Source organism: Leptonychotes weddellii, chromosome 7 (assembly GCF_054177405.1).
Source record: "Leptonychotes weddellii isolate Sample4059 chromosome 7, ASM5417740v2, whole genome shotgun sequence".
Classification (NCBI taxonomy): Eukaryota; Metazoa; Chordata; class Mammalia; order Carnivora; family Phocidae; genus Leptonychotes; species Leptonychotes weddellii.
In genome coordinates, this window is record NC_138375.1 from 109,324,502 (window position 1) to 109,346,811 (window position 22,310).

The window sequence follows — 22,310 nt, forward strand, 5'->3', positions numbered from 1 at the left end:
GGGGAATCCTAGTGAAATAGAGAACACATAACCTGTACGGAGGGGACACCTACAACTCAGCTCTAGTCAAAGGGTGGGTGCCATGTGGAAATAGAGGCCTGTTTTGCTAGATGTTCCAATTTTTAAGAAAAGTAAAAAAAAAATTCAGACATTTTATGTGGAAACTCTTGATTTTTAAATGATGGCAGCTAATAAAAAAACAACCTCTGAAAATAACTGTGGAACAAACTAACCACAACTCCCGGCTAGATGTAGCTCACAGGCTGCCAGCTTGAGAGCTCTGTGTGGCCCTGTTCCTTGCAACAAAACACCCCAAAATTGGTTCTTTCTGCAAGAGAAATCCCAAAAATGACCCAAACACTGGGTCCAAATGCACAAATGATATCCAAAGCCTGTTTTTTTGCTTACTAGTAAACAGTAAGACAGAAAGATCAATTAATAATGAGTATTATAATTTCCCATGAAACTTCAATATAGAAGACAATAAATTCATTACGTTTCTTTAAATAATCTGTGCTGTCAACAATCAACCTGAAAATATGCTTAAATGGCTCTCCTTTGGTCCATTCAGGATTTGCTTGGATTTACGCTAGGGGTGGTGGGGAAGGAGTCAGCCTTTTTCTTAAAGATACAATTTTGAGAATAAGCAAACCAAGAAACTATTCCTCCAAAGTAACTCTTCTTTGGGGCATTTTTATTATTAAGTGTCTCAATAATTAAGGAGGGCGGAAATCATGATTTCTGTTTCCGTGGAATTCCAATGACTATCAGCAGAGTAGACGATGTTGTTGGAGAGGTTGGGGGTGGTGTGATTTAAGACTTGTATTTTCCAAGTAAAATTTAGGTTCAGTCTATCACCATAGGCAAAGCAGGTAGGTCTACACTGTACTAACTAGACCCATTAGCAGCATTGCCACCAGAGATCTTAATTACGGAGGCAACAAGAAGGCCCAAAACTGGAGACAGGAGCAAGTGATATCACAGAAGCAGGGCGAAGCAATTATACCATCTTTAACAGCTACAGGTTGGCCCTGCTATAATTCCATAGAAATGGCAGCAGGGATGGTGGTCTGTTATTGTATCATATAGATTTTTTATACAAAGAATGAAGAAGCCAACACTATCCACCCCAATGTTCATTTCTTTGCTTTAACATGTCTTGAAAGAAGAGATTTTAAAATAAATACTTAGAGCAAAAAAGATAATCTTAAGATGAACAACCTGAAATGCCTAGCATATTTTTTTAAAAAAAAAGGCCTCCTCCTCATTGCAAAATCATTCTTATTCTCATCAGTATTGAACTAAAGAATTCTGGAAGCCCAACAATGATTCTCCCAGAAGTTATTTCTAGCAAGGCTAAACATTTTGTTTCCTGCTAACAGATCCAACTGAAGATTGGCCGCATACACTCCTGACTAGTTCAATTGGTTAAAATATACCTATGAACAATTTGGGGTGGAGTTTGTGAACCCTTCTGTGGCAATAATTCTCCAGGGGAAAAAAACTCACAAAGTCATCTTATTAGTGTGGTCCCACTGGTCACATGGGAAACCTGAGAAGTATGTATGAATGGGTTAGGAAAAATTCGACCACCACTATGAGACGTTTCATTAACATGCACGTTACTCTAATGGTGATGACAAACTAATCTTTAAGAAATATTTTAAAAATCATACTTATATTACTAATCTCTTACTGTATCATAAGCAAGATGAGGGATGATTAAAAGTAATTTTACTTCTAAAATTTAACAATTAACTTTTCTCTCCTTTGTCTATGTTAAAAGCACTTACCTAAAACCAGGAACACCCACCAGAGCCAGTACTGACCATCAAAATATCCAGGGAAATAGGTGGAAAACTGAAAAATAAAGCAAATTAGTTTATAGTAGTTTAGCGGGTAGAAATTCACATTTTAACTTAAGGGCACATAAAACACAAGACTTTCATACACTAATGCTGTCATTTAGCTCTCACAATTTTTTTAAGTGGAAATATTTTATATATTACTGACTTAAAATGATTATCATATATGCAGATGTATTTCCTTTCGTGGAAAGTCAATCTCAAAATACAATTCTGGCTTTACAGACTCTTTGTTTTGAAGTTCTCTGATCTATTTATTTATTTTTTTTAAAGATAGTCTTCCCCACATAATATTCATCCTTCTAGAAATACGGGTTTTGTTATTTAAAGATTTTATTTAAATTTATTTGCCAGAGAGAGAGAGAGAACACAAGCAGGGGGAGCTACAGGCAGAGGGAGAGGGAGAAGCAGGCTCCCCACTGAGCAGGGAGCCCGATGCGGGGCTCCATCCCAGGACTCTGGGATCATGACCTGAGCCGAAAGCAGATGCTTAACGACTGAACCACCCAGGTGCCCTTAGAACTATGTTTTGATGATACTTTTACTTTGGTTGCCCAGTGCCAAAACCAATTATTTTGTCCCGTTGTTCCAGGTACGCCTTGACCTCAGAAGCTTTATCATGTACATCACAATAATCCCATTCCTTTGCCAAATAATGGCACATTCTGGCCAATGGCAAGTAAGGGCTGCTGAGGTTTTCCTGCACTTGGAGAGCAAAGGAAGAGAAGAAATTGTTTTCTTTCTTCTGTTGAGCATGGCTGTGCTTCTGCCGTGATGCCTGAAACTGCCATAGGCGTTAGAACCCTGCCGGAGGGGCAGCTGTACCAACCTGCTGAGCAGAGGCATCGATTGTCCCTAATGATGTCAATGAAACACTGATTTAACTATCCTCCACGGCAGGACTTGTTTCCATGGAAAATAAATTTTCCCCACTGTTTTCTAAGCCATTTTGAGCTCAGTTTTCTGTTACTCCCAGACAAAGGCATCCTGATACGAGTTGATTCATTCAATTCAGTTTTAACATTTTAGTCAGCTTAGTGAAAATTTTAGTTAAAAAAAAAGACTGGTGGGGCGCCTGGGTGGCTCAGTCATTAAGCGTCTGCCTTCGGCTCGGGTCATGATCCCAGGGTCCTGGGATCGAGCCCCGCATCGGGCTCCTTGCTCCGCGGGAAGCCTGCTTCTCCCTCTCGCGCTCCCCGTGCTTGTGTTCCCTCTCTCGCTGTGTCTCTCTGTCAAATAAATAAAATCTTTAAAAAAAAAAAGACTGGTAACTAATGTTATCTGTTTTCTATTGGGGGCTTTGATATCCAAGAGTTTAACACAGTTTGTGCACTAAAATACAGTATATTATTTCTTAATAGAATAACAATTTAAGATTTAGAGAAGGAATGAAAAACCTCTTTAGGGCTTGGGTTCTTTACCTAAGTCCATGGCTTAGATGAGTATGTATTAGCTGCCTGGGGGAAAAGCCCATAACTTTTAACAGATTCTCAAAGGAACTCAGAATCCTATGTGTAAACAATGTTAACAACTGGTTAAAATAAATAAGTAAGTAAGTGAGTAAGTAAATAAATAAATAAATCTGAGAAAGTCCAGTGGTCAGTCAACACCCACTAATTAGTTAATAATGCCAATATATGATGAATACATTGATATTTATCTATTAAGTTGACAAAAGCAATAAACTTACCTGAAATCACAGTACACTTTAAGAGACTAGATCTTTTAAAGTATAAATTACTTCAGCAATTCTGACTACCTGATAATTCCCAAATCACTGAAGATTTCTAATACACTTTAGAGATAAGGCCCCCTAATGGAATAGCACTTGGTTAAACAGTTTCAGCTTCCAAACATTTTGGCATAACCAATGATACTACTGATAAACAACCCTGGAAAGGGGGGGGGGGCGGGGGGGACAAAGAAAAAGAAAGAGGGAAGAAGACCAAAACTTTAATAGAATTAATGTGAGGAATGCCTGTTTTTGATGAGACACCAAAGAAGTGATATCTTTCCTTTTTTTACAAAAACAACTAATTTCAGAACAAACACATATTATCATATCATAAGCATTAAAAGCAGAGAAAGCAACTTGGGAACAACCTGTAGGATAGATACCTTGGGACGACCAATAGTCACTGGATTTAACTATAAACATGCATGAACCACCTGCAAATGATTTAGGTTCAACTTCATGAAACCAGAACAAAGACAAACCTAAAATCATTTTAAACATAAAACTAATGTAAAAAAAAAACAAAAAACCAAATAGTCAAAGTTATTCTACTTATTGTTTCTCTACAGGGTCTATCTTTTCTGGTATACAACTTACCCTGACAATCAGGATCCACTTAATTAGAGAGAGACCAAATCCTGAAATGGCCCCATACCTTCCTGCAGCTGAGGTGGTCAGGCAAAAAGACAGAAAAAATCCAATCCAGTTAAAGAGGAATGCCACTGTAAAGGCAGAGAAGAAAAAAACCATGTCAGACATGTCCTGTTACCCAAGAAGGAAGAGTGATCTCTACACTTGCTTCTGCTTAAATGGCTTTTCCAAGGATAAAAGAGAGCCCAGCCCAGCCCACCCACCATAACCCTTGCCCTACCTCCCCAAAACATCCATTTTCTGTCTTCTTCCCAAAAACAAACAAGAAACCATCTGCTCTGAATATCAGGTATTATACTATTATGTCTGCTGCTATTTACTTTCAAAAATGCCTTAACATTCACCAAACTGTATACTTATGACTTGTACCCTTTATATGCTACACTTCAGTAAATAAAATCTGATTCAAGTTATTCATCCCCCTACTTCTATGAATTCTGACAGCTTACATAATGTTACCACTAAAGTACTATGTTTCCTTTATATCTTATCTTTTTAATATAGGAAATTAAAAAATGGCTGCTCACTTCTAAGTGACACACATGGAAAGATGAATGCAAAATAATGTCGAGGAGGCAAAAAAAATTCAGTTGACTCTGATCTGTCAGAAAATAGAAGCATGCAAAAAAAAAAATTCCATCAGACTAAGGCCTTTAATCCTACTCTACAGGTCAGGCATGAGTAGGAGCAATGCTAAGGATCTTTGCAGACCTAAAAGATGAGGCTCAGTTCATGTAAAAATATAGCATCCCCAAAACTGCTTCAATTACATTTTCTATAGATAGTTGTAGAAATAGAAGACAAACAGAAGGGATAATAAGATAAAAGTGAACTAAGCTCTGAACATCTCAGTAAAAGGCATCAAATAAGCACAATGTATTAAAATATTAGCTCACCTAGTCAATTTTAATTCAGTCAGATTCACCCATAATTCAAAGCACTCCAGTTTGTGAGAGGTGGCTCTGCTATGTGTATTTACTTACTGAAAAAAGTTAACATGAAAATCCCATCATTTCCTATCCTCAGCTGGTCAGCATCATCAAAGTCATCCCGACCCACAAAATCCTCATCCTAAGTGAAAAGAAAAAAGAATAAGGTAAATTCACAATGAATTATTCATAGGCAAATGAAAGGCATCAAAAAAAGTAAGGCAGGGGATAAAAATGAGTACCAAGGAGAAAATTTACTGCTTTGGCTCAATTCAAAACTATGAGCACTGAGGCTTAGTATGTGTTAAAAATTTCATTTTGTCTTTTAAGTAAAAGATCTAATTAGAGAAAAAAAAATCTTTCTTCCATCTCTACAGTTTTCTAAACGAATTGTTCATTTTATAACCCAAGTTCTTTAACAATGAGCTTCCAAAATTATAAAATTCAATGGGAAGTATTAACTCATATATATCTAAAGCAAAGATATATATTTGGCTTACGTTCTAAAATCACTAACCCAGGGCCTGCTGGGGGCCCAGAATATTAGTAATCCAGGACCTACGAAGGAGCTCAAATGCTTTATGAGAAAAAGGACAGCATGATCACACATGAAGAGGCTATAGGGCTACCCACTGCTCCACTCCATAACCATTTGTTCACATTAGCATATAGGTCTGAAACAACCTCACTTCCAAGCTTATTAGCAGATAGGATCCTTTCCATCCTAACTTGAAAACATAATACTCCAAGTCTAGAAGGAACACGATCCTCACCAACATTAACACCCACATATGTGGCTCACCTTTTCAACTGATGTAGGTTATGTGTTGAAATACTGAAAAATATATGAATATACACTCACAAGTGAAAGTGAGATTTGTACACAGTCCAGTGAAGATTCCCCAAATGAAAAAAAAAAAAAAAAAACAACTTTAGGGACAGTCCAAACTCTCCCTACACAGACAGAAAGGGGGCTGGGAAGGCTATAACAGGTCTGGGGAGGGGGTACTAGAGAGAGGAAAGTGTCAGTGGCAGCTTCCATCTCTAACTTAACACATTTCTTCTCCTGTTAGAAAATTCTTATAAGAATGTGTTTGTTTTATGTTTTTTAAAATACTAAATACCCAGTTTCTGACTTCATATTAGGAAAAATAAGGCTCTGCCTAATTAGACACTAATTGGTTTTTTGCATAAATACTCAAAGATATACTACAAAAGGACATGGAAGTAATTTCTAGTTATACTGCAGGTGCCTTCTAACTGTTCTTCCTGTCCTTGGTATCTCTACTACTGGATTACTCCTACAAATTGTTGCTCGGTTAATGTTTCTAAAATACCATACTTGTCTTATCCCTGCTCAAAAACTTTGAAAGAGTCTGTGTGACCCACATGTAAGTCTAATTGCCTCAGCCTTGCATTCACAACATTCTACAACCTATAGTCTGGTCACAAACTCCTTGCTCAAGCAAAATCAATTAGTACATTCACAGACCCTACCCGACACGGGACTGGATTCACATCTGCTTTCTGCCCTTCTCCCTCTGGAATGTTCTTATCCATCAAAACTCAGGGCCCACTTCAAATCCCATCTCCCCCACAATCACACGGTAAAAAGTCACAGCTCTTAATGCTCACTGCACTTGTACTGCTGCTTAGGTATTGGTATTTGTGGGCCTTTTCCCCAGCTATATTTAAGTGCTTGTATGTAGGAGTATTGCCTCAAAGTTTTCTACCTATCCATTGCAAAGCACATAGCACACTGTATAAAAAAGTGGTCTACACATGTTTGCTAAATAATGTTTAACAGGTTCCTAAATATGTATACTTGTCAAATAAAAGTATTCTAAGGAGTTCTGCTATAAATCAGAGCTGATCACTTCGTCTATTTCCATGGGACAGTTACCATATAGTCTAACAAGACTACAGAATACACACAGGATTATGGAGTCTGGAATATCTGGGTGTGACTCTCACCTACGCTACCTATTAGCTGTATGAGTTTGGGCCAATTATTTAATCTCTCTGGCCCTCAATTTTTGCATCTGTAAAATGGGGATAATATAATCTCTACCTTGCAAGGCTATTGTGAAGACTTCAAACAATATATTGGAAACTGAGCACAGTACCAAGCATGTCATTTGCTCCCAATACATGGTTATTACATTAAAACTGTTTTGCCCTTAGACCATAAGCTCCTTGAAGGTTGCTAGTTTCTCCCTGGCACCTCCAAGAACTGAGCACACACCACCATATAGGATCAGCCTAGACTGGGCTTATATTATTTCTGCCAAGCAGTGGTTTCAGAAGCCCCATCACTCATAGTAGGTGTGGTCTGTAAACAGTCTACTACCATAAGGCCTGAACTTCTGGGGCCTACACCATTGCACTACCCAGGCTAATCTTCTGTTTTTGTTCTTATCATTCACTCTGGTTTCCTGCCAGGACTCGAGTCTGGAACCCTGACTGCCCCACATTCCTAGGGAATGGATCCTACTGCATCTTTTCCCACTATCTGGCCTAAGGCCCTACCTACATCCCCTTCAACCTGGATGAGTATTTATGAAACCACATCTAGTCACTTGCAGATCTGACATCAAGAACAGAGTGCCCCAAAGTCTCCTCCTGGCTTTCATCACACCCAGTGCCCCCTCCCATGAATCAACATCAGGCCAGATGGGATCTGAATTCACTATGTCCCCACAGATGGAGTGGTCTAGAATGCTGCTGGCATGAGGTTCATCGAGACAATTGCTGGGGCCCTTTTATAAGTTTAATTCTACAAAGTTGAACTTATTCTCTCTATAGATCTCCTCAGCAGCTATCTACCTAATACCAAAATAAGTGTGCAGAATCAAGGCAAACAGTGTATTTGCTAAATCAGACCCTGCTCTAAGACATTTCAGTCACGGCAGGAAAGTTGAGAAAATGGTTGTAATAGTAGAGATACAGGGAAAATAAGCTGGCCTGACTAGTGATTTTCTGCTGATTCGTACCTTTTAATGCATCATTTTCCGGAAGAGGTAAGAGTTTGTTATCCCAAAAGAAAATGTACTTGTTTTTAAAAATTAATGTACTTCTACTAATCAGTACAATCATAAGGAATACATCAAAAGTGAATAACGAAAAGAACCTAATTCCCATCAAGCAGCCAGCAAGTAACATGGTGAATTGGACTTACTCTTCCAGGAACCAAGGGGATAGTAGCTTCAGCCTTGGTTCTCTCAGCTTCATCGTAGCTGGGCAGTGTTGTTGCCACATTGTAAGATGGAGGCTTTGGAAATCCACACTCATCTTTGTAGTCAAAATATGCTGCAGAATAAAAAGGAAGTCACAAATATCTGACCATTAGCTAAACTAAGGAAAAATAAGATTTCCACTAACTCTGGCAAACAAAAAAACAGCTGTTCCTCTAAGAGTACATATAGAATAACTGAATCGAAATGTTTATGTATGAATATGAGATTGAGAATGATTTTTAAATTTATCCACCTTTCAATTATTTAAATTTATTCATTTAAATCACTCTGCCTTCCCTTCCAAGTGCCTTTAAACACATTTTCAACAGTTATATGGTATGTTCACGAAAGGTATTTAATATTAATAGTGGTATAAAGACAGCATTTAAGCCAAAAATACCTCACCTGTGTGTGTGTAAGCTGTACCATGGTTTCCTCCCATTTATAAACAGGAAAACCAACTTAATAAAGAAGTTAAAATTCATTTCTCACAGGTTTGTTTTAGCATTTTGATTCTTCACATTAGTTTTACCATGTACTGTTTTCTATGATGTGCCTAAGGTAACTAATTCAGTTACAGAGCCATTATTTATTTGAATTAAATCTTTCATTTCCTCTTTTTAATGTTGCATCTTCATTCTCATTAACTCCTATTACAAGAAACTCAATATTTATTAGAAAAGAGCTATTTAAAAATGTATTAAATTTCTGCACAATTTTTAAAAAACAAGGATTTTGAAAAAAAAAAAAGTCTTATAGTTCACCAAGATTAACATTTTTCTTTCTTTTTTCCCTCTGTTTAATTGTAATTAACTTCCAATTTTACTGTAACGTATTACTGAAATCATGAATCAATACAGTTCACTTCATTAACAAAAAAAGAAGAAAAAGTCTATTGTACTCGCATGGGCAGAAAAAGCATTTTATAAAATTCAACTTGCTGATAATAAAAACCCTTAGCAAATGAGGAATAAGGGAAAACATCCTTAATCTGATCATAAGTCTCTATGAAAAACCTAGAGTAAATATCATAATTGTAAATTTTTAAGTTTTCTCCCCTAAAATTAGAGATTTAGACAAAAGTGCCTACTCTCACTACTTCTTATCAAACATTACCTTAAAGGCCCTACTAGTTGATATAATATAGCAAGAAAAGGAAATGTAAGACATAAGTATTAGAAGGGAAGAAAATAACTGTCCTTAATCATGGATGACATGATTATAGATGTATCAAACCCAAGAGTATCTATAGACAAGAATTAATATATGAATTTTAGCAAAGTCTCTGCATACAAAGTCTCTGGATGGATATAAACCATCAACTGTATTTCCATATACTACCAACAAATAGAAAATAAAATTATATATGGAACATTTTTTACAACAGCACGAGGAATAAATCTAGTAATAAACATGCAAGTCCTCAATATTGAAACCTACAAAATACTATTGAGAGGATTAAAGAAGATCTTAATTAGATGGAGAGATATATCATGTTTGCAAACTGGAAGCAGTATTATAAAGATGTTAATTCTCTTCAAACTGACCCCCAGATTCAGTGCAATTCCAACTACAATTCCAGTTTTTGTTTTGTTACATTTTATGGAAATTGACAAGCTAATTGTAAAATGCATATGGAAATGTAAAAGGCCAAGAAAAACCAAAGCAATCTTGAAGAACAGAAAGTCTGGGGGCGCCTGAGTGGCTCTGTTGTTAAGTGTCTGCCTTCGGCTCAGGTCGTGATCCCAGGGTCCTGGGATCGAGCCCCGCATCAGGTTCCCTGCTCAGCAGGAAGCCGGCTTCTCCCTCTCCCACTCCCCCTGCGCTGTGGTCCCTCTCTCGCTGTGTCTCTCTCTGTCAAATAAATAAATAAAATCTTAAAAAAAAAAAGCCTGAATGACCTACATTACCAGATATCAAGATTATAAAGCTCTATAATTAAAACAGTAGGGGATGGGCCTAAAAATAAATAAACAGACCAAAGAACAATAAATGAATCCAAAAACAGATCCACTCATATATGGTCACCTGATTTACAATAAAGGTGACACTGCGGAGCAGCGAAGAAAGATTTAATAAACAGCACTGTACGAAATGGCTACCCATAAGGAGAAACAAATTAGTCTTGACCACTACCTTACACTACACAGAAAAAAACAATACCAGATGGAACAGAAATCTAAATGTGAAAAATAAAATATCACAGCCTTTAGACGAAAATGTGTTATTGAAACTAAAGCTGCAGGGGCGCCTGGGTGGCTCAGTCATTAAGTGTCTGCCTTCGGCTCAGGTCATGATCCCAGGGTCCTGGGACTGAGCCCCGCATCGGGTTCCCTGCTCAGCGGGGAGCCTGCTTCTCCCTCTGCCTTCAGCTTCCCCTGCTTGTGTGTGCTCTTTCTGACAAATAAATAAATAAAAGCTTTAAAAATAAAATAAAATAAAAGTCTGGCTCAGTCAGTACAGCATGAGACTCTTGATCTTAGTGTCATGAGTTCAAGGCCCACACTGGGTGTGAAGCCTACTTAAAAAATTTAAAAAATTTTTCTTTTAAAGTTTGGTTGTTTATTTATTTTTAAGGCCTCTGTGTATTTAGATGAAATGCCACAAAACCCAAAGACTTTATTTGAGAGAGTATTCTTCAGGCTCTATTCTAGAAATAGTTTACCTCTACCTTATACCCAATCTTAAGAATCTTTGTTATTTGCTGTGGGGCCCACAGTAAGATTAACAAAAACAAAGGAGAAAGAGATTAAAGGGACTTCATAAGGACAGCTATAGGAAATACCATCTAACAGCAAAGGGAGAATTTGATTCTTTAACCAAAGTTCTATAAATCTCAGTGAATAAAGGTATCACTACAGTATAGGATAGAATACCTTCTAGAGAATGTTTCTGATTGTAACCCAAATCGTAAGGAAAAATTTAAACAAAGAATATGACATGTAAGTGAATAAGAGAGAGAAGTGTTTGAGAAAGATTTCTATTGAAAATGGTTGTAAGATTTTATAACTAGAGAGAGCAGAAACTCAGATATTCAGGAAAAAATTACCTCCTATGATTCTGGGTACTTAAATACAAAGGACTTTTATCATTAATAAAAGCGGGATCCAACTTTCTTATTAACCAGCTACAATTTTCACTGGATGTCTTTCTAATGGAAAACCAGTACTTAGAGTCTGGGTAGAAATGAGTAAATATGGCATGGCACTGTGATTCTTTCTCAAGTCTTGGTGTTCTCATTCGATTCCATGAGACACCCTAGAATTCCTCAAAAAACTTTAACTTAGCATTGTTAGTTTTTGATGCTTATAAATAAAATTAATACAAGGAGACAGGGTTCAAAATTTGAAGGCAGAGTGGAGGTAAAAAACTTTCTGACCCATGTTCTTCTTCATTATAATGGCAGCCTCAGGGTCACAGAGACCAACAAATTTAATCCCACATCAACGGACAATAGCTGCCCCAAGTGCTGTATAGAAAAGGATTCTGAGGCTGTGTTTGGGATAAATGCTGTCTTCAATTTGCCTATCTACCCTGGGAAGAGGATGGGTTCAGTGGTGGCACCATGGGCCATATACTTGCCACACTGCCACACTTCTCTGTTAGAGAAAAGGGAAGATGTTCCATCAAAACTGGTCAATTTTCAGCAACTAAAGGAGAGCTGCTCATCAGGCAGCTTTAAGCTACCCAAAGTCCTCAACTGTCAAGGTTTTCTTTCTCTTCCCCATCCCTTCTATATAAACAGGTGAGATTGTAAAAGACAGTCTGGCATAAGATGTGAAGATGAAAGATTACTTAAGGAGGGCTTAAACTATGAGAAACATCATGAAAGAGCTGAGAGACTTCCAGTTTTTTTTTATTAAGAATTTACTAGCACAGGGGCGCCTGGGTGGCTCAGTTGGCTAAGCGGCTGCCTTCGGCTCAGGTCATGATCCCAGGGTCCTGGGATCGACCCCCGCATCGGGCTCCCGGCTCAGCGGGAAGCCTGCTTCTCCCTCTCCCTCTGCCTGCCACTCTGCCTACTTGTGCTGTCTCTCTATCTCTCTGTCAAACAAATAAATAAAATCTAAAAAAAAAAAAAAAAAGAATTTACTAGCACAAAAGAAATCAAACGTACTATGTTCCAGGTCACAGGCACTAGAATCACAAAGAGCAAAACAATTAATGAGGAAACTACAAAAAGAATAAAAATCAGATGATCACCTGGTTGCTTAATTTCTACTTCCTTTATATTCTGTTGGAATGAAATTGAGTTCCATAAAAAAGCCACACTGAAATGGAGTTTTAAGTGTTTTCCAGAAGAGTAACATGAGTTTTGTGGTTTTTTCACTTTTGGCAATAAACTACAAATAATGTCAGACTTCTTAGGGAAAGCTGAAGCAAAGGCAAAGACGAATAGGCACATACTGGACAAGCCTCTAGCCAAGTGCATTTCAAGAGTTCAAGAGTCACCTTGCCCAGTTACCTACCTGCACTCTCTGCAGAGATGCTGCTGTAAGGTGGAGGAGCGTCCCCTACTGCCTGTTCTGGCTCTCCAGGCTCTTCCTCATTCTGCAACTAAATAAAAATTCCACATTTTAATCCAAGTACAAAGCCACTTAGAGAAGAACCTGAAAACTGGAATAGCCCTTCTGGAAATCTATCTGGTAACATATTTCAAAAGCCTTAAAATGTGTAAATCTTTTACAAAGTATTCTGCTCTCAGGAATTTATCCTAAGGAAATAGTCAAAGAGGCAAAAAAGGGTACATATAAAAGTTACTGCAGCAAAAAATAGAAACAACCTAAATTCCATTCACAGGGGACTTATTAAAAAAATTATAGTTCATCTCACAAAGGATCACTAAGCATCCATAAAAATGAAAATAAAGAAAATGTGATGGCTTGAACAGATATTTATGCTGTACTGTTACATGAAAAAAGCAAAATTTCCCAAAGAGTATGCATAATATAATTTGGTTGTGAAAGACAGATACGTGAAGGTCTAGAATGAGAGACATCTACAGTTTACAATGTTTATCTCTAGCTGATACAATCATAAGGGAATTTTTCCTTTTTGTTGCCTCCTATGTATATTTGAATTTTTTGTAATGAACATTTAGCACTTGTATAACTTTTTAAGTTAGAAAAATAATCTAGGGGCACCTGGGTGGCTCAGTCATTAAGCATCTGCCTTGGGCTCAGGCATGATCCCAGCGTCCTGGGAATGAGCCCGCATCGGGCTCCCTGCTCAGCGGGAAGCCTGCTTCTCCTTCTCCCACTCCCCCTACTTGTGTTCCTTCTCTCGCTTTGTCTCTCTCTGTCAAATAAATAAATAAAATCTTAAAAAAAAAAAAGAAAAAGAATCTAATAATAATCTGTTCAAGATAAATCACAGCAAACCAAGGTTTGCCACTATATTTGTTCAGTGTGCACAGAAAATTAAATCTTAAATAACCGAGACATTTACAAAAACATAAAATTCTAAAAAAAAACATAAAATTCTACATAATTCTACATATACAACCTCTGTTAATAAATCTCCCTCTTCCTATCTCAGCCTTTTTCTCTGTAAAATCTACAGCCCCAGTTACTTTAAATAACTCACACTGAAAAGTGGGTCTTTCTGCCACTGCCAGTCTGGATAGTCTACCCAACTCATCTTCATAGAACGTCGGATTTAATTTTTCTAGTGTGACAATTAACTACAGTTCATTTAAAAAGATTAATTGGCTGAGAATGGGAGTCAATCTGTAAAGTAATAACAGAGAATATATTTATCGATGTAAATAACTTGGGGGTCCGGGTCCTACTATATGCCTTCGTAATATACGGAGCCACATGAGCCACTTGTAAAATACACACCTCTCTAAACTGACTGCAACGGAGAACTCCATCTTGAATTGAGACAGGAAAACTGAGAGCCCGACCTCCAGTAACATAGAGTAGAGCTCCCTACTTCCTTAAATTTTTAATTAACCATCTCAGTCTCTACTCCCTATGCTATTATGCTATTCAAAATCAGAAGCCAACAAAACTTTTCTTTTTTTTTCTTTTTTTTTTTTTTTTAAGATTTTATTTATTTATTTGAGAGAGAAAGAGGATGAGAGAGAGCACATGAGATGGGGGAGGGTCAGAGGGAGAAGCAGACTCCCTGCCGAGCAGGGAGCCCGATGCAGGACTCGATCCAGGGACTCCAGGATCATGACCTGAGCCGAAGGCAGTCGCCCAACCAACTGAGCCACCCAGGCGCCCCAACAAAACTTTTCTGATGAACACTGCAACGTATTCAATTTCAAAGGAATTCTTGTGCCAAATTATCATCAACATCTCCCATCTGGGCACATTTTTTTGAACCCTAGAACTCTAATGTTAAACTTAGGGCACCCCCAAAAGAACTGTATTGTAACCTAAGATGAATTTCCTTTTAAAGAAGGCATATAGGTCAAAATAGCTACAGTAAAGCCACATGTTCCTGGGACAGTAAATTATTTAAACAGAGTTCTTAGAGCCATGGTTCATTTGTAATTCTTTCAACATTATAAGAAGCTCTAGACAGGGTATTCTCAACCTGCCCCCACCTAACCACTTTTGCCCTGAGAATGTCACAAAAGAGTCAGCAGCAAAAACAGAGGCAAATATGGATTTTACAAGAATATTACCTCAATATACTGTGGCCAGTCATGTTCTTTATCTAAACCAAGCCTGGAATTTTTGACCCGTTTTAGATTTCCTGAGCTTGGTCAAATAAACAGGTCACCTCTGCATAATTTAGGGTTTAGAGAGGAAGCATGACAATTCTGAAAAATACACAAGTCCAGAGAATAAAGAGGTCTTACATGCCAGTATCTATGAGATAGGTTGCCGGTCTCCTAGCAACCTGGAGATGTGCAATTTGATCATCCCACACCAAGGTACGAGATAACAGAGCAAAGAAATTCCAACTGTCTCAGAAACCCCCATTTTCTCTTCAGTGAGGGAAAAAACAAACATTTCCAGGTGAAGTTTTTCCCCTCCATTAAACTTCACCACTTTAGAATCATGTACTAATACTATTTCCAACTGAAAACAAAAACAAAGGTAATAAAAAACACCCACTATGACTTTGGAGGCTCCACATGCTGGGATGATCGATCCCAGGACCTCACTCTACAGGCTTCCCAACACTGGCCTATTTTCTATATGCTGGTGGTAAGTTTAGGCTCCACCAAGAAATGTGTTTAAAATAAAATACTACCAGGTGGGGAAAAAAGAAAGAGGCAACCACCTGCAGCAAGTATCTAGTGACCACCATCTGTGTGAACAGTAAGTGCTAAACAACAGAATCCCTAAGTATGTATCTTTTTATACTTGGGGGTCATCTATGGCCGTTAATTTGGTTCTGCTAGCCAAACAAATCAGGTATTCACTAACAAAGTGGGGGGGGTTGGAAAGAATGCACACTAGAACTACAGTTGGACATATCTATAAGGCTATAAAGTTGGTTACTTTATAAAGTTGGATACTTCCGAATGTATTTTTAATGTTCCCTCTTCTGTCCCTGGGAATCTTTCCTGTGCAGCCCTCCCTGCCACATCTCTGAGGCTCAGGGATCTTAAGGCTCTCTCCAGAGACTCTCTCAGAGAATTAGGGTCATTGTCACTTTGGGGCTGGTGTTGGAAAGATGTCCAGTGTCTTCCATCAACAAGGTCAGTGGGAGCATGAGTCCAACCTGTCACAGAATCCTGGCTGTAGGGGACACTGTGAGAGGCAGGGTTGGAACATGGGGAGACCTGCTGCTCTCTCCCTGCTGTGGTATTAGGTGTGGTGGGTGGGGAGAATCCTTTGATTGTATCTATGACAGATAATAAATACCCACTGGGGACTGATTCTTTTTCTGTCATATAACTTTCCTTAACAATTCTGATCAATTTCACTTATCTATTTAAATGGCATTTTTTTTTTTCAAAATAGTAATTAATTACACAATTACCTATGCATGCCATATAGAGTACTGAGTTTAGTACAAAACTACCTAAAATTACCCAGGTCTCCATCCCTGAGATAGGAATAATCCAGTCATCTGAAAATCCGTCTGGCCTTTCTCTTTACCACATCCCCCACTGCATTCTCGCCCCCACTTTCCTGATTACCCATGTTCCACTCTATACTGAGTAGACACTGTCATGGCTCCCTAGAAGAACCCTAGAACTCTCCCACGTTTCCACTTTGCATATCACAGTCTGCTATGGTACCTGTTGGCCTTGATCACTTTCTATTTTTTTTATTATTTACCTGTAAACAGATGTTAATAATGTTTTGTCCTCTAGATTTAGCCAGAGAAAGGCAGCATATCTAAAATAATGTGACTCCTTCTTACTACCTTCCTGTGTCCTATCTATATTGTTGCTATTAGAATTATATACATGACATTTTACCTAAACAACAGTTTAACAAATCTCCCATACAGAAATCATACATAGTTCTAGTTCTAACAGAAGCAAACTAGATTTTTTTTTTTTTAAAGATTTATTTTATTTATTTGACAGAGAGAGACACAGCGAGAGAGGGAACACAAGCAGGGGAGTGGGAGAGGGAGAAGCAGGCTTCCCGCTGAGCGGGGAGCCCGACGCGGGGCTCGATCCCAGGACCCTGGGATCATGACCCGAGCCGAAGGCAGACGCTTAACGACAGAGCCACCCAGGCGCCCCGCAAACTAGATTTTAACAAGTTTACAGACACTTATACCCTGCAGGTTTAAATTCTTAAACTTGAGTTCCCACTCCAGCAAGAAGGCCTCCTCACTCCTCTCCCCTAAGAAGTTCTAAAGATGGTCTTCCATTTAGAAATGAGCTGTTTTTAATCAAGAACGGAGCCAGGACTAGGATTAGGCCCAAATTAAGGGCCAACATTTACAACTGTTGGATGGCAGTACCTAAGGCTCTTAAAAGTCACTCTTGGATTCTATTTACTAAGAATGGGAGAACAAGGGGCACCTGGGTGGCTCAGTCGTTAAGCACCTGCCTTCGGCTCAGGTCATGATCCCAGGGTCCTGGGGTCGAGCCCTGCGTCGGGCTCCCTGCTCAGTGGGAAGCCTGCTTCTCCCTCTCCCACTCCCCCTGCTTGTGTTCCCTCTCTCGCTGTGTCTCTGTCAGATAAAAAAAAAAAAAAGAATGGGAGAACAAAAAACCCTACTAAACAACTAAGAGAAAAAAAAAAATCCATAAAGCCTTATACATGACAAGAGGTACCAAAATAGGGGCGCCTGGGTGGCTCAGTCATTAAGGGTCTGCCTTTGGCTCAGGTCATGATCCTGGGGTCCTGGCAACGAGCCCCGCATTGGGCGAGCGGGAAGCCTGCTTCTCCCTCTCCTACTCCCCCTGCTGTGTTCCCTCTCTCACTGACTCTCTGTCAAATAAATAACATCTTAAAAAAAAAAAAGGGGGGGGGGCGCGCCTGGGTGGCTCAGTTGGTTAAGCAACTGCCTTGGGCTCAGGTCATGATCCTGGAGTCCTGGGATCGAGTCCCGCATCAGGCTCCCTGCTCGGCAGGGAGTCTGCTTCTCCCTCTGACCCTCCTCCCTCTCATGCTGTCTCTCATTCTCTCTCTCTCAAATAAATAAAATCTTAAAAAAAAAAAATTAATAAAAAAAAAGAGGTACCAAAATATACCTCTTAATTCACACAAACACAACAAGCATGTGGAAAATAACGCTGAACTATCCAATAAATCCATAAAGTTACAAGTATTCACACTATTCATTTTTATCTTGGTTAGGTCCTATTTAAGCAGCAAGAGATCTTGTAAGTTTTAAATCCCTTCTTTAGTTATTAACAGTAAGTCTCAAAAAATCCTGGATCAATGCCTAAACTCTAGCTTTAAATGTTATTTTACCACTTATAATTTTAGAGTTAAATCCTAAATCTTTTACCTTACAATGCAATTTTTAAACCTCTCTTTACCAACCCACTACTTCTGTATACTCTTTAAATCCTACCAAAAGAGACAGTATAATTACCAGAAAGTAAACAAGCACATTTCCTTAGGTAAACAACCGAGTGTGCATTTTACTCTGTTACTCAGAAATAACCAAAGTTTGTGAGGACTGTGTATTTTCTTTTTTGTTTTTGAATAGTAATCTTTATTTATATGGGGCTTCATTTTTTTTAAAAGATTTTATTTATTTTACTTGACAGAGAGAGAGAGAGCACACACGCACACACACAGGGGGGAGCAGGCTCCCCGCTGAGCAGAGAGCCCTACTGAGCCACCCAGGTGCCCCGAAGACTGTGTATTTTCTACTGTATATAACCTGTAGGTTTTTAATTGTATACTGACTGTAAATTGAGTTATTCTAACATCACCAAATTCTTTACATTCAAGAACAATTTTCTATTATATTGCTATTAATTAGAGGGTGACATTTAAAATACGGTAAATAGGGCGCCTGGGTGGCTCAGTTGGTTAAGCGACTGCCTTCGGCTCAGGTCATGATCCTGGAGTCCCTGGATCGAGTCCCATATCGGGCTCCTTGCTCAGCAGGGGGTCTGCTTCTCCCTCTGACCCTCCCCCCTCTCATGTGCTCGCTCTCATTCTCTCTCTCAAATAAATAAATAAAATCTTTAAATAAAATAAAATAAGGTAAATAATTCTGACAGAGAGAAACTCACCAATAAAAAAAAAAATCTAATTTAATAATGGGCAAAGAGAGGCACCCGGGTGACTCAGTCAGTTAAAATCTGCCTTGGGCTCAGGTCATGATCTCAGGGTCTTGGGATCATGCCCCGTGGCAGGCTCCCTGCTCAGTGGGGAGTCTGCTTCTCCCTCTCCCTCTCCCTCTGTGTCCTCTCCCTCTGCTTTCTCTTGCTCGCTCTCTCTCAAATAAATAAAATCTTAAAAAAAAAATAAAAATGAGCAAAGAATTTTAATAGACATTTCTCCAAAGAAGATCTACAAATGGGCAGTATACACAAGATGCTCAACATCAGTAGTCATCACAGAAATGCAAAATCAAACCAAGAGCTATCACTTCAAACCCACTAATATGGCCATAAGAAAATAAAAAAGGAAAATAAAAAGTGTTTTTGAGTATGCAGAGAAACTGGAACCTTCATACATTGCCAGCAGGAATATAAAACTGTGACTGTGGAAAAGTTTGGCAGTTCCTCAAAAACAAGTTAAACAGAGAGTTATAAAAAGACCCAGCAATTCCACTCCTAAGTATATACTCAAGAGAAGCGAAAACATAGTTTCACAGAAAAACTTGCACGTGAATGTTCATGGCAGCATTACTTATAATAGTCAAAATGTTCAACTGATGAATGAATAAACAAAATATGGTATATCCATACAAAAGGATGGCTAAGAATAATACATCCTATCAAAAAAAAAAAAGGAAAGTACTGATACATGCTACATTGCAGATGAAACTTGAAAGCAGTATGCTAAGTGAAAGAAACCAGTCACAAAAGACCACATATTTTATGATTCTGTTTATACAAAATAACCAGAAACAGCAAATCCAAGAAGAGACAGAAAGATTGGTAGTTGCCAGGTGCTGGGGAAGGGAAGAGGAGAGAGTAACTGACTGCTATAAAGGACCCAGGTTTCTTTTGGGGGGTGATAAAAATGTTCTGCAGTTATATACTGGTAATAGTTCCAAACCTTGTGAATATAGTAAAAATTACTCAACTGTGTACTCTAAAAGGGTGAATTTTACAGTATGTGAATTACATCTCAAAAAAAGTATTTTCTAATTTTGAAAACACAAACCTACATAATGTGAATTTTAGTTAAAACAAAACTGAAGAGGGGTGCCTGGGTGGCTCAGTCAGTTAGGCGTGGGACTCTTGATCTCATCTCCGGTCTTGATCTCAGGGTTGTGAGTTCAAGCCCTGTGTTGGGCTCCATGGTGGGTGTGGAGCCTACTTCAAAAAACAAAAAACACACCAAAAAAACTCAAAACACCAAACTGAAGAGCACTCTGTGCACCCGCTCCTCAGCTCTTGCATTGGTGTATCCTTCCACCCATGCCACCACCACCAGGCCAGCCATCGCAGCAACCAGACCGTCACCAAGTTCTGGGAGTCATCAGATAGCAGGGCAGCGACACTACAGGCACTTACCACAGTGACAGCGACCTGCAGCTGGAATGGATCAACGGGTGCTACAACCAGGCCAAGGGTGGCAGGTACTTCCCCGCCTGTGCTCGTGAGCCTGGAGCTGGGCGCCATGGACTGTGTGCACTAGGGACCCTCTGGGCAAATCTTCGGGCCAGACAACTTCGTCTTATGTCAAAGTGGTGCTGGGAACACCTGGACCGAGGGGCACTACACGAAAGGTACGGGGCTGGTCGACTGGGCGCTGGATATTTTGAGGAAGGAAGCTGAAAGCTGTGACTGCCTGCAGGGCTTCCAGCAGACCCACTCCCTGGGTGGAGGGCCTGGGTCTGGGATGGGTACCCCCCTCCCCAGCAAGATCCAGGAGGAGTACTGGGACAGGATCATGAACACATTCAGTGTGGTGCCCTTGCCCAAAGTGTCAGACACAGTGGTAGAACCCTACAATGTCACCCTCCCAGTCCACTAAATCGTAAGAAACACAGATGAAACCTACTGCATGGATAACAAGGCCCTCTATGACATCTGCTTCAGAACCCTAAAACCGACCACACCCACCTATGGGGACCTCAACCACCTGGTGTCAGCCATCAAGAGTGGGGTCACCAGCTGCCTGGACTTTCCTGGCCAGCTCAATGCTGACCTGCACAAGCTGGCTGTCAGCACGGTCCCCCTTCCCCCACCTGCACTTCTTCAGGCCCAGCTTTGTCCCGCTGACCAGCGGAGGCAGCCACAGTACCGGGCCCTGATGGTGCCAGACCTCAGCCAGCAGATATCTGAGGCCAAGAACGTGATGGCTGCCTGTGACGCCATCTCCCCGACTGTGGCCCCAGGGTTCAGGGGCTCCTTGCCCATGAAGGAGGTGGACGAACAGGTGCTTAACATCCCAAACAAGACCAGCAGCTACTTGGTGGAGTGGATCCCCAACAACATGCGAACAGCTGTGACATCCCACCCCGGGAGCTAAAACTGTCTGCCACCTTCATCGGCAACAGCACGGCCACGCAGGAGCTGCTCAAGCGTATCTCAGAGCAGTTCACAGCCAGGTTCCAGCGCAAGCCCCTCCTGCACTGGCACACAGGCGAGGGCAGGGACGAGACGGACTTCACCAAGGCCGAGAGCAACACCAATGACCTGGTGTCCGACTACAAGCAGGACGAGGACACCACAGCCAAGGAGGAGGGCGAGTCCTAGGAGGAGGCAGAGGAAGAGGTAGCCTAGAGCTGTGAGCCAGTAAAGCATGGAAGCTGTGTGAGCTCCTTATTCACTCACAACCTGTTCTCGGATAGCCATGTCTCTGCGCGCACTTGCTCTTTGTCCTGTTGTAACATCACACACTGTACAAGACACTACCTTTAAGGCATTTTTACGGTGGGGAGAAAAAGCCCTGAAAATTAACTGCTCCAAATCATCATTCTCTTGCTAAATCCATGTCTATGCCCCTTAATAGGAGCGAACGGTCCTGATCCCATCAGTATCCTTAGGGCTTAACATGGAACACGTACTTGCAAATGGACAAAAATAAAGAAAAATAACACACTGAGCTGCAAACTAATTGTAGTAAAAAAAAAAAAATTCCTTAATATTCTCCCCTCCTGACAAAAATATTAGGATCAAGAAATCAAAATAGTTTGGCTAACAACCTATTTTAAGAGCTGAGGATGAGGAGCATTAATTTAAATTTTTCTACTTCAAGAGCTTCCCTAAAGATAATTTTAAAAATAAACACCAGAATTAGACTATCCCCAACAATATGTCTCATGTCAGAAGAAAAAATTAAATGCAAATCCTCTTAATACCAAAATAAAAACACGATTA

At 39.7% G+C, this 22,310-nt stretch overlaps 1 protein-coding gene and 1 pseudogene across 1 annotated transcript in view; one reads left to right on the top strand and one right to left on the bottom strand.

The window, feature by feature from the left end:
* Window positions 1–22,310, bottom strand: part of NDFIP1 (Nedd4 family interacting protein 1) — a 52,136-nt gene that overhangs the window by 9,918 nt on the left and 19,908 nt on the right. The window contains exons 2-6 of the mRNA XM_006739470.3: window positions 12,886–12,973; window positions 8,359–8,489; window positions 5,235–5,322; window positions 4,198–4,322; window positions 1,794–1,860 (exon numbers count right to left, since the gene is read on the bottom strand). Of these exons, the coding sequence (XP_006739533.1) occupies window positions 1,794–1,860; window positions 4,198–4,322; window positions 5,235–5,322; window positions 8,359–8,489; window positions 12,886–12,973 (499 nt within the window). The remainder of the gene's footprint in view (window positions 1–1,793; window positions 1,861–4,197; window positions 4,323–5,234; window positions 5,323–8,358; window positions 8,490–12,885; window positions 12,974–22,310) is intronic.
* LOC102732294 (tubulin beta-4B chain pseudogene) lies at window positions 20,590–21,713 on the top strand (annotated as a pseudogene).